Raw genomic sequence first — 13,653 nt, forward strand, 5'->3', positions numbered from 1 at the left:
TTACTCATTTGAGATTATTACAATTTTAGAAAAAAAAACTGAAAAGTAGAAGAAGAAAATCATAAATTATTTTTAAACTAAAAGTATCTTTTTAATATTAAATTATATTTGTTTCAAGGTTGTTCGCTGTTACGCTGTTTTAATATTTCTTTAAAGAGAATCTGTCTTTGGAGTTATTTTATGTCTCAAGTCACTCGCATAATCATTGGATAACACCAAGCTGTGACCAGAGCCAACCAGATTTGAATAACACTAATTTATGACGAGATAACGAAGGGCATGTATGATCAATCATTCGGCCTAAGCTGTAAGGTCAAAGGAGAATTAAATTTTAAAATATGTTACAGTGAAATCCTATATTTTTGTGCTTTTGCTAAAATACATATTTCGTTGGTTATTTAAATTCGTGGATCAAATTTTTTTTAATTAAATTAAAAATCGTAGATCAAAACGTTAATATCATATTTTCGTTGAGTTCTTAAATTCGTTAGTCCATGATTTAAAATTAGACCACCACGAGTAAAATTATTTTCACTGTATTAGTTGTGGGGGTTTTTCAGGAATAAAAAATATATATTCGAAGCATATTTCACAATTAAAACCTCCCAAAGTAATTATGGTTCTATTTTTTTTTTTAAATTGTACGAGTCTTAAACCAATAATTATAGCTAGACGCCAAAAATTATTTTGAATTAAGGCGGATGTTTCAGAAGCTTATAGACGCTAAAAAGATCGGAGACCAAAAACAAATCTACGTGGCCTATTATAACATTAGAAAAAGGCTATGACCATTTGTATTACAAAACAAATACCAATTTGACCGATAGTTTATGATTCCATTACAGGTAGGGCCTATATTTGTGAAAATCATTGCAGAGATTGGCACGTCACCACAGAATACTACTTTAAATAGATGAAATTGGTAACATGGAGACACATTCAAGACATTGATACAGCGTGAATCAATGTCACGGATTTGAGGTTTTTCTGCACATGCTTTAATACCAGTTATAGCCGACTGTCTGTTCACATACGCACACATATTTCCTCATGCCTGAACTCTGAGATGTTTGCTCTGGCTGTGCGCTTTGTACCACGGTTCACGTTGCATTTCTGCCAACGTAGGGCGTTCATTTGCTCTCACGAGGATTTTGGAAATCATTACTCGACAATTTTCGGAAACTGATGGCTTTGCTGGAAACACCACCCTAGACTGGACCATCTTCAGCAACTTTGCATGATTCGAGTCATCGAAGGGCAATTTACCGAAAACCTTTAAAATAAATAAATAAATAAATACATAAATAAATAACTAAATAACTTAAAGTTTGCAGGTGGATTTTAAGTCTTTGGGACCTTTAGAAAAAATATTAACCTGCATGTACCTCGTAACAGTTGCAAATAACTCCACCAGAGAACCAAATCTATGATGGGCGTCGGCGGCCATACTGAAAATCGGAAATCTCCATTCTTGGTTAATATGTGAGTTATAGTCACGAATACGGTTTCTATTCCCATTACACAGAGGGCGTCTAATCTTCTGGTAGGGTTATTTATACAACGTGAGGTCATTTTGACATTCAATTCCAAGATGGGCTGAAAAAAAAATTGAAGATCCCAATGACTTGAATTCCATCTAACCCTCAAACTTTTGTTCCCGAAAAATATGGCTACGGGGCTGTAAGAGATGACCCCACTAATGGACCATATATAATATAAGTGCATACCACGGCCTTTGATATACCAGTCGTGGTGCACTGGCTGGACCAAAGTCAATTAAAGACAGTGCTACGAGAACGCTTGTTGGCCTAATCGCGTCGATAATGTTTAAAGATGCTGTCCCGACTCTGCAGCCATTGTAAGACGTGTTCCGTCTGACAGGGCCTTTTTGACTAACACTTCACATGATTTCATGATGAAATACATGTCCTTGTATTTCTTGTATATAACATTCGTAGGCCCTATATCCAGTGTTTGCGGCCGTGTGCTAATATCTGTAGCAGCCATGTTTCATTTTATTTCGTAATATATATTTTTTCGAACATACGAAATTATTGGAAGGTAAAATCTGGTTTGGACTACTACAAACATTAAGACGACAACAAAAAACTTGGTTTCATTTTTAAAATTGTATTTAGATACTGATATTATAAACAGGATATTACCTTTAAAGTGACCGACCCTAGTTTTTAAACACTAAGACGTATTTTTCACTATTGTAGCCCTTTTTATAACTAAAATTAGAAGCTACTTATATTTTATTGTTTAGATTCTTCATTATCGTCCCCTGCGCGTGCTGTAACCTTACCGTGGTGCAGGGGTGTAACATTCTCTTTGAGAATGGCCAATACAGCACAAATTGAAATTTTGAGTAAAAGTCAGTATCTATCTGTGATTTTTGTATTTTTGCACAGTTCTTTACACTGTTTTTATTTAAATCTTGAATTTTTATATTGATGTTGATCATCACCTTATTTGATTGCATTACCATAGTTTGACATCCAATAGCCGATGTATTTTTCGTGCTGGGGTGTCGTTAAACATTCATTCATTCATTCATTCATTCATTATCGTACATCGAAAGTGTTTCTGGTCATCCAGGTTTTTGTGATACCCTGAAATACATTTTTTATAACTCCAAAAACGCACGTTCGTTTGAGAAGTAACTGTTACCGAACCAAACTAATCTACTCGTAGAAGACGTTATATTCCCGTTGAAACCTCACAGACTTTACTTTCACTCCATTGTAACTTTGTTGTGTTACAGGTTTGTAAATTAAACAAACTTTGTGTCCATTTTCTCGGCCTAAAACTAGGTTCTGCGCCCTTAAAATATACAAGAGTTGAAAATTAGTAGTCGCCCGGTCGTCCGTGGCGACCTTTATTGGCTAAGGGCGACTAAGAATTTTACAAAGGTAGTCCGTTGGGTGACATTCGATTTTATGTATGGTATGGTACCAGTTGAAAAAGAAACACACTGAAACTGAATCGAACGTGACAAAAACACACTACAGATCTGGCAGCAGAAGACATAGAATATGTTCTATATTTTTACAGCGTCAAAATAATGAATAAAGATAACATTCATATAAAAAGATATTAATTTATTCAGTTTTAAACCCATGCCATCTCAAATAACATTTTAATGGGGGTAAAAGTTCAGGGTAAATTAAAACAAAAAATATTTACAAATTACCATCAAACTGCATATGTTAATTCGTTTTTTTGATACAGGGTTTAAGGCAATTAATGGAACATCCAAGGTAATCTAAATGACAAAACTGTAACACATGATCAGGGCCGTATCTGCAAAAAGCAATCGAAAGTGAATTTGGCAAAAAAGTGCATGATTACATGGATTTCTATCTAGTACCTCGCCTATAGGAGGACAGCCACTCTTGAGGAAATCTTTTACTGGAAATTTCACCCCTCTCGCCACAATGTTTATTGCATCCCTCTTGCATCGCCACAAAGAGGACTGCCACAGCCAGACTAGTTTACTACAAAAGTACACACAGTTCTACCTTTAGTCTTCTTGCATTATCTTTTACTTCAGAGACAATGCAAGTCAAGCAACATACCTTGGCTGTTCCGGCATTCTGTCTTCACCCCGTATTAAAAATGAGATTTAATATGTATAATTTAATGGAACTTTGTAAAGTAACATTTTTATTTATACACGATTTCTTTTTAATTTGTTTGTTTTTTTGTTTGTTTTTGTTTTGAGTTGGTAATAGTTTAAAACTTAATAGCATGTTTTTATATGAATTTTAACTTTATTCATTATGAAGTTAAACGCCAATGCATCGGTTTTCTTTTGACGCAAACGGACTATAGCCTGTATTAGAAATTAGCAAAATAAAGTAGGCAGAGTTACGTCCCTTAACCGCTTTCTAGTTCCGGCGCGTTCCGGTAACAACAAACATGGCCGATGACCACAGTTATTTGTGAATCTTCAGCTGAGATTTATGCATTTGGCATCATAAATGTCCCCACCTATGCTTTCAAAATAAAGAATGATACTGGTAAAAATTAAACAGCTGAAATTGCGTTTTGTTATAATTGACCATGTGTTAAATATAGGAGATGAATCTAGCGAGCTGTCACCCACCCTAATTGTTTTGGTTTTCTTGCATGAACATTTTTTATTTTAAAAGCTGCATAATTTCATTTGAACATACAAACACACCTACAGTTTTAATGACTTGTGTGTGATTGTAACACAGTTGTAATAGATAATAGAAACATAATATTTATAATGTGTCCCACGGGGAACGCATTTTTTTTTCATACTATGGAATTTACTACACGTTATTTATTTCTGAATCGATTTTTTTTCGAAATTACACACAGAAATAGTATATTTTTGTTATTTCCAAAACTTTTACTGTTATTTTTACGTCAAACCAAACTGAAATTATTTACAAAAAAAACCTTTTATTTCGTTTGCTGCAAATTAATTAGGCCTATATACGTTGCATTATAAAGTGTAAATTTCGACTTTTCGATTAGATAGATATTAACTGCTGGTGATTAGTGCATCGTATATATACGGGGAAAACTATGTCCATTATATATTGCCTAACAATGACACTGGACTGCCTGATGTGTATTTATGTTGATTGCTCTCTAATACCGATAGTTCGTATATATATATATATATATATATATATATATATATATATATATATATATATATATATATATATATATATATATATATAATGATGTAGTTAATAATGCAGCTAGCGGTACAGACATACGCAGCTAGTCAATTAATCAAATTGATGTACACTTCCGTTCGTACACATTGATATATACACAAACACATGCTATTAATTGCAAATATCAAAACTTAATTAAGATGCCGTTTTAACGAGTCAATCATTGATCAATGAGCCCCTTTTTGTTAGTCTCCCCAAGACGTGGTCGTAAGTATTTCTGTTCAGCACAAAAAATATTGTTCATTTTCTTTTCTGTAAAAGGAGATTGCACACAATCTGACAAACAATAATAGAAATAGGAAACTTTATTAACGTCAAAAAATAAAAGAACAAGTCGACGATACTTCACGATTCAGTAGTAACAAAGAGCCTTTGTTGCAAGCGACTGGAGCGTGAACGCACTGGAAGTAATTTAGGGCATGTTTGGGCCGCTTAGCGCACATGCAAATCAAGGGCAGATAAGTATGTTTGTATTAAAGCTATATACGATGAGTACATGGTTATTATTCAACAAAAAGCACTGTAGTTTTGATTTTGGCTGTGCAGTTAAATTTCAATGTGATAATTGGAGGGCTAGTTTAATTTGAGAAGGGTCAGTAAGATTTTTCTTTAACTAGCCCTGTTGGCGATCATGGTTTTAATGTTAATTTTCAACCCTGAAACATTACAATGGCAGCAAACTCAGGATAGTCCCTTTAAAAGAATCACGATTTTGATCATTTTAGGGGTTCGTTCAACATCCCCACCCCTACCCACAGGTGCGCTTCCAGGAGTTTGTGAAAGAGTTGTTTGAACATATGTAACAAATAAATCAAACTCCACTGAGGGGATTCGAACCACGAACCCTCTGCATAAGACTTCAGCGCTCTGCCAACTGAGTTAACCGAGAAATCCATACTAGCTACGTATTGCCAGTAGGAGCACTTTATACCAACACTGACACACAGCAGGGTTTCTGCCAGAGGGCACGAAGGGTAAAATTGCTTACCCTAAAATCTTGGAAATTAATGGATAAATTGTTTTAAATTTTAAAGATTATATTAGGCCTGCTGTTTAAAATTTGTCAAAGTATGAAATGCACAGTCCAGTTAAAAAGAAAATGAAAACTTCAAACCCGTAGGACCTAACCGCCTAGTAGTAGTACTTACGATCTTTTTTGTCTTTCTTTTTTTTTTTTACTATGTACCCTCAAATTATTTTCTGGCAAAAAGCCTGCGCAGGCATTTCTTTCTTTCTTTCTTTCACGTCTGTTAAAAAAAAGGTACACACACCCCTGGATCCGTGCCTTTCCCCACCATCCCCACTCTCCCCAAACTCTCTACGGACATGAACACTGTTGCTCATCCTCACCATCGTGAACAGAACGACCCCCATGCTCCACACGTCTGACAGGAAGGCGTCGTACGGGGTTCCTTTGAGGATCTCCGGAGCCGCGTAGGCGAAGCTGCCGCAGTACGTCTCGCTCATCATTACGTCATTTCCTCTCTGCTTCCTCACGATCCGCGCGAACCCGAAATCGGCCACCTTGAGAACATTGGAACTAGTTATGAGAACATTCTCGCACTTGAGGTCGCGGTGGGCCACTCCTTTGCTGTGCATGTATTCCATGCCGTCCACCAGATTGCTGAACCACTGTCCCGCCTGCGCCTCGTCCACATACTTGCGTTTGCGGAGATGGTCCAACAGATCTCCATTTTCTGACAGCTCCATGACCAGAAAGTATCGACTCGTCGTCTCGATCGCTTGATAGAACTCGATGAGATTCACGTGATTTAAATTGCGCACTATATCGATTTCTCGTGGGAGAAACTTGACGATGAATTCCTGTGGCGCTTTTTTCTTCGAAATGATTTTTATGGCCACTTTCATTTTTTTGTTATTATCATAGGCGATTTTGACACAGGCGTACGATCCGCTGCCTATGGTTCTTCCTACAGTGAAGCCCTGTTCCTCAAGGATCTGATATTTGGCGGCTTGTGAGAGGTCATTCCTGGACTCGTCGAGATTGTCGACTGGCATATTCTTGTCACCATCTGTTTATCGCTCTATCATCTAGATGCACCAACACACCATAACATGTTGTTTTTGCAACCTGAACACCATTATTCATGACGTCATAAGGGTTTTACGTCATAATGCTTGTGACGTGAAACGTACACCATACTCCTTGGCGCAAACCTACCCATTAAAAGCAGTATACAGTTAGCTCGCTTTTTGGTTTTGCACATATCCATGTTTGAAGGCTAATTATTTGGAATAGGAAGTAAATTCTCAAGCTTAGTGATAGCTAAGGGGTTAATGTTTAACATAACAATTGGTTTGTCACCTGTAGTGCAAACGGTATAGCTGTAATGAGGCTTCGTATTCATACACCGTTTTTTCCCTGGCACAAAAGTGGGGTTTGATAATTTTGGGTAATTTTGTGAAAAATTGAATAGCTAATCCTTTATTCAAATGAGGGTTTGATGAGCAAAGTTTCCATAAATATATGTGTGATATCCGCAATCTCCCGCATGTGTATGGTTTGTATGGGTGTGAACATTGTCAAAAATGCACCCAAAACCATGCATTTTGGACACATTATGATGAAAGTGACATAAACATTAAAATAAGTCCTCTTTATAATTATGACCCTTTTTGTAATTTTCTTGAGACTGAAAATACCTGTATCCTTCTTTATTTTTAAACCATATGTCGGCATTTAAGATGCCATGGGCTGGTATGCATACATCTCAGCTGAATATTCACAAATAACTGTCTGCTACCTAACACCGACTCGATTGTCGAATCGGCAGTACTTATGCTGGTGACAGACCATCACGTCAGCGACACATAGCAGTAGCGGCGCGTATGTCGCCAGTAATCGGTTTCTATGTACATTGGCAGTGACAGACTATGACATAAGCGAGGCGTGATGTGGCTAGGATGTACGTTCTGATCACTTACCAAGCTATTTTTACGCTCTACGCCACACTACGCTGGCTCTGCACAGCCACCACTGCTCCAACAGTATCAGCACCCCCAACACCCACCCACCTTTCCATTGCCCAAACACATGCCACAGGTTACGCAACAGAAAATACAAATGTACCAGACCCATCATCTGCCCGACCCACATCCTCAGCATATGCCCCAGCAGTCGTCAGACAACATAGAAATGCTATAAGATTAATAAAAATGTAACTGAACGGGGTTTTTTGTTGTGGTATGTGTGCCGATACTTTAAACATATGGCCAGTCTTTCTCTTGCTCCAAATGACGATCGAAATGATGTTCTCTGCAAAGTGATTTCCTCTCGTATCATCTGCAACAGTTGATCAAATGTTTCTGGTCTCATCCTGAAATAGTCATGGAACCGCTTCTCGTCTAGTTCAAGCTCTTGTACAAGATGGAACTCCCCAAACTCATTCCTCTTATCAATAATGGGGTGTACCCATCAACGACGACGACTATTTTCTTCCATTATCAACGCAAGTAACAACATTTCTTCCTCATCGTCTGCATCATCAGAACTTTTGAAGCGTTTGATAGTTGGAAAGGTGGTCATTACTATGCACGGATACCACTATCTTTCTCCGTAGACAGATGGGCGCTTCTCTTACGCTATAGCCTTGCTGCGTTGAAGTTACCCGCCGCTGACGTGATAGTCCATCACCGGCATAACGATCTACCGGTGACGAACCTCTCTGCCGTCTCGGAGTTGGAAGAGAGGGGAGATAAGAGTCGGGGAGTGTGCACGTTAAGTCCAGGCGCGGATTTAGTGGGGGGCCCAAGGGGCCCGAGCCCTCCCCCCTATTTTTGGGGTCAAGTTATTATTATTTTTTAACTATAGCATACACTAGAGTGGAATTACACAAAAATGCACACATTGGCCCAGTTGTTCAAAGCAATGTATATTACTGAAACAACTGTTTCGATATTTCTTCCCATTTACCGGCAGCCGCAGTCAACGGAAAACCAGCCTAATATGGGAAGGAGAGATGACCACTTTAACTTTTAAAAAAAGAAGAGACCAGAGTTTATGAAATTTTGAAGATAACAAAAACAGTATGACAATACCAAAAACATACGTTAATATAGCTATTTTGTTACTTAGATGCGAGGAAATCGCGTTTCAGGTCACTTAAATTTCAAAATTTCGCGGGGGAGCATGCCCCCGGACTCCCCTAGGAATCTCGGGCGCTTCGCGCCCTCGGGCCCCCCCCTATTTAAAAATCCTGGATCCGCGCCTAAAGTCCTATGACCAAACCTGACCAGGATCATGAGACGGGGTGAAAATCGTGCAGGTTAACCAAGCCATGGTATAACCGTTACTGGAAGGAAGGAAAACTCTGTTAACGTGCCCACTCTGGGCACGAGTTCTGCATCAGATCTCTGTCCAGGACAGAAATAACACAATTGAAAGTTATACCATGGTTAATATACACGCTGTTTAGGCAACACCTCCCACAATAGTGACCTCCCAAAGCGGTATTATTGTTTTGTACCACGCTTTGCTTATTTTCCCATTCACAAATGTGCGCGGTAATTGTGCATACCCTGCATACTTTTAAAACTCTGTTGCATACAATTCAGTTCGTTTATTTTCCTTATGCCTTACATAAGACCAAAATAATATACATTTAAATCAGAGACAGAAACAAGATTTTGGCAAGATGGTAAAGATTATAACAATAACGGTAACTACAATACAGTACTATAATTATAAGATATAGTAAATACTTTTTGTATATACATGTAGAGATACATGTATAGGACGATTGATTCTAGTGAGAGTATAGTTACAGTGAAGGTCTGCGCTTAGCTGTAGCAGTATACAGAAATTGACAGATATTGTTAATAACTTTGACGCTAGGGTTGCGTAATAATTGGATAAACGTGAAAACTGAACGGTTAATGTATTAATATTTCTTAATGTATTCTTAATGTATTTCACACGAAATTCACTGAACAAAGGACAAACGAGTATGAAGTGGAATTTATCCTCTAGCTCTCTTATGTTACATAATGAACATATGCGATCACTTATGTTCAGGTCAAAATAGGTTAAAATAGGTTTCTGTAAATATGGCTGAAGCTGAAAGATATCCGTGATATGTTTGTATAGTATACATTTTGATGAATTATTAAGTACAGCAGCAGTGTTTTGTATAAAGTTGTCATGAAGACTTTGTTTAAATTGATATAGGAAAGCATTTTCATTTGTGACATACTGAACTTCCCATACATAAGAAAAACAATTTTCACATAGTAATTTGTTCACATGGTACAACCAGTTCATTTTACAATTGGGTTTACTCCGTAGTAGATCAATAAGTTCCTTGTAACAAGCTTGGAGTATACAATTATCGGTTTTTAATAACAACACCCAATATTTCATAATACTAATATTCCTTATCATGGGCGTACATAGGATTTTGAAAAGGGGGGTTCCAAAATAGATTGCAGAGATATTGGGCATATATTTGTATGTTGAGTAAATATAATAATGTCGGATATCAATGTCAGATATATTAAATTATAAAAAAAGCGATTTCAGGGGGGGTTCGGTCGAACCCATCGACCCCCCCCCCCCCCCCTATGTACGCCCATGCTTATAATCAGTTGAGGGAAACGTCCAAGTTCATAATAAATCATAGCAGAAGAGGTAGATTTTCGCACACAAAGAAGTTTCTTTAGGAACTGTATATAAACTTGCTCTATATCTGGTGAAATACAGAAGCCCCAGACCTCACTAGAATAGTTCTTAATAGGCTACGAAACGTTATACTCAAGCGAAATTTCTTTTTGTTAAAATATATTACTCTGTCAGCATGACCCGACCGCCCAAGAAACGTCGCTTGCTGTGTACACACAACCCTGCATAATTTTAATTTCCATGCACGTGCGCCTGGTTATGGAGGTGGGGGTATTTGTCAAGAGTAAAATGCAAAAAATCGTTGTTTAACGGGTGATTTTTCTATCTAGTATTTCTTACTAATCAACCAAACCAGCTTATATACATTTAGTAAATACCAATAACAAAAATGCAACAATAACCGTGTAGACTATTTTTACTACGAAGTTCGACAAGGCGGGACAACCTGCAACATGTTGCAAGATTTAGCTGCATGCTTCATCGTTGGGACAAATGTTGTAGCTTGTCCCCACTTATAACCAATCAGACACTTTAGGTGTGTCATGTGACCAAGGTTATACATCAAATGATATCTAAACTGACAGTATTAACACAAAGAGTAGAAAGCATGGTCTCACCATGAAGTAATGAAAATTATTATTAACATTAATAAGCAAAACCGCTGCCTTTATATCGTTATAGTACATGAGTACAGAGATAAAGACCATAGAAAAGTAGCTATAGCTGGGAAAGGAGTGGGTGGGAGTCGTAGTGATCAAGGCATTCTATATCAAAGTGGTTTTGTTCTCTTTGCCCCTATTTTCAATTAATTGGTATAGTAAAATGTAAAAAAAATTGCCATTTCCAACACACAGTGCTCCCTAAACACCGTGCATTCATGTTAACTGGTTGGGAACCTAATGAATGTCGCCCATTTAAATAAACTGCTATGCCTAAATTATAATTTATTTGAACAGTCCTTGACATATTTATCAATCTTAATGTTATTGTTTCAAAAACAAAGTAAATAAGTAGCTTTAAATAATTATATTCTCCCTCCAGTTTCCTTTACTAGGGTTATAAAGCTTTAAGGGGAGGTATAAAAAGGTCAAAATCTGTTTGGCGTTACGTAATTGTTGATTGACCCCCAAATAATATATGAAACATATATTTAAAAATAAATTAAAAATTAAAAATAAGGGTTTGATCGTTGGAGAAATCGGGACTGTCGGATGTCAATCAAAACATCGAATATATACAAATAACCATTCGTAAGTTTATCCGGTAACTTTAACATGTTCACAAACAGACGGTTTTTGTGATTACGCACAGCGCAAAAAACCTGCCAAGGTATTTTACCAAAAGAAATGTTATATTTAACAGTGTAGTACGTCGATAAATACAAAGATATAGTTTACATTTTTCACATTGTGGTTATTTGACGAGGTTTAGATAACGGTGTAAGAGGCGAGTATCAGCGAGCCTGTTACATCGTTATTGCCGAATTAAATTGTCTATTTTATATTTATATCTTATACGTACAATGACCTTACTTAAAAGTGACACACTATTTTAATAATGTTACGTATTTCTTGGCAAATACAGCTCCCTCCCCTATTACGTTTTGTTTACATGTATGTATTGATTTATGTATGTGTGTGTATATATGTATTGATGTATGAATATCTATATATTGTATGTATGTCGAGGTTGACTGTTACATACATAGATATTAACGCACTGGCGCAGGGGATAATTAAATCCGTTCTGGCCTCACAAATTTTCTCATGCCGTTGCTGGGACTCGAACCTGTGGCACCGAATTGCCCGCAAATTGCAAGACTAACCACGATACGCTCTGAGCTATCGAAGCTTCCATAAAAAGGAAGTTCTTTCAACTCAACCATATGCATGGGGCCTACAATCTACGCGATCGATCCCGCTTACGTGCATGAAACAGTGGGCAGAACTGGCACTGGCTAGTATGTATTGATGTATGAATATCTATATATTGTATGTATGTCGAGGTTGACTGTTACATACATAGATATTAACGCACTGGCGCAGGGGATAATTAAATCCTTTCTGGCCTCACACATTTTCCCATGCCGTTGCTGGGACTCGAACCTGTGGCACCGAATTGCCCGCAAATTGCAAGACTAACCACGATACGCTCTGAGCTATCGAAGCTTCCATAAAAAGGAAGTTCTTTTACGTACGTATCTAGCCAAGGCCGGCTCCTGTGCCCACGACAGACGTGCGCTACAACAGCTTGTTCTGAATGTGCACGTAAAACCCTATGACCTGACCTGACGTACGTATGTATGTATGTATTGATGTGTGTATGTGTGTATATATGTATGTATGTATGTATGTATGTATGTATGTATGTATGTATTGATGTATTCATGTATGTATGTGTGTATGTATGTATGTATGTATGTATTGATGTATGTGTGTATATATGTGTATGTATATATGTATGTATGTATGTATGTATGTATGTATAACACCTGCAAATTATATTCATTACCATCATTACCGTTACTATATATCTGATTTAACCATTTTATGTTCTTATTATGTTGTCCAGTGTATACCATGCCAATTTATATAATCCATATATAAAATAAATTATTTGAAGACAAAAATCATGATAACCTCCCCTACCCCCTCCCCCACATCCACCCCGAGACTGATCGTGGAACTGCCACTAATTATTTTAAACGTACAATTAAGTTTCTGGTATGTGGTCTTCATCACTTGGATTTTCATTTGTTTGGTTTTATCTTTGTGAAACACTTTATATAAGAAATGATTTTGATTTGCAAGAGTGGAAAATGAGCACCTCTTCCTGTTTGTTGCTTAGATATGTACAAAGGTCTCACTACACAGATCACTTCCGGGTGAGAGTTCATTCATCACGCTCCACTATAGTTCCTAATTGTGGCACATGTTATGGTTCACATATTCACTTCTAGGAAATGGTGAAGAATTAAAACAATATGTATGTTTAATGGTAAGCCTTCTGGCTGTATTTTGCCCATGTTATTTTGTAATATTGTGCATCGACCTTTTGGGACATGGGTATATAGCGCAAGTGACAGCCGGCGTGAATCGGTTAATGAACCACCTGTTCAGACCGGTACTACAGCCAGATGCGGTCATATAGCAAAAAACTGAGACGGAAATGTTCTCAATTTTGGAGTGAAAATAAATGCTTATATAATGTATGTTCGCAATGTGTATGTTGTTAGTGCCAACGAGAACCCGTTCTATGGGCAATCTTCGCTTGAAGTTGGGCAGTTTAACA

General features: G+C 37.3%; 1 protein-coding gene across 1 annotated transcript in view; it reads right to left on the bottom strand.

The window, feature by feature from the left end:
• LOC121389002 (testis-specific serine/threonine-protein kinase 4-like) overlaps positions 1–6,861 on the bottom strand; it is a 7,204-nt gene extending 343 nt beyond the window's left edge. Inside the window, exons 1-2 of the mRNA XM_041520591.1 lie at positions 6,075–6,861; positions 1–1,273 (exon numbers count right to left, since the gene is read on the bottom strand). The exon at positions 1–1,273 is cut by the window's left edge and continues 343 nt beyond it. Of these exons, the coding sequence (XP_041376525.1) occupies positions 1,049–1,273; positions 6,075–6,743 (894 nt within the window). The 5' untranslated portion in view covers positions 6,744–6,861 and the 3' untranslated portion in view covers positions 1–1,048. The remainder of the gene's footprint in view (positions 1,274–6,074) is intronic.
• Positions 6,862–13,653: the final 6,792 nt, after the last annotated feature.

Source organism: Gigantopelta aegis, chromosome 14, assembly GCF_016097555.1.
Source record: "Gigantopelta aegis isolate Gae_Host chromosome 14, Gae_host_genome, whole genome shotgun sequence".
In the NCBI taxonomy this organism is placed as follows: Eukaryota; Metazoa; Mollusca; class Gastropoda; order Neomphalida; family Peltospiridae; genus Gigantopelta; species Gigantopelta aegis.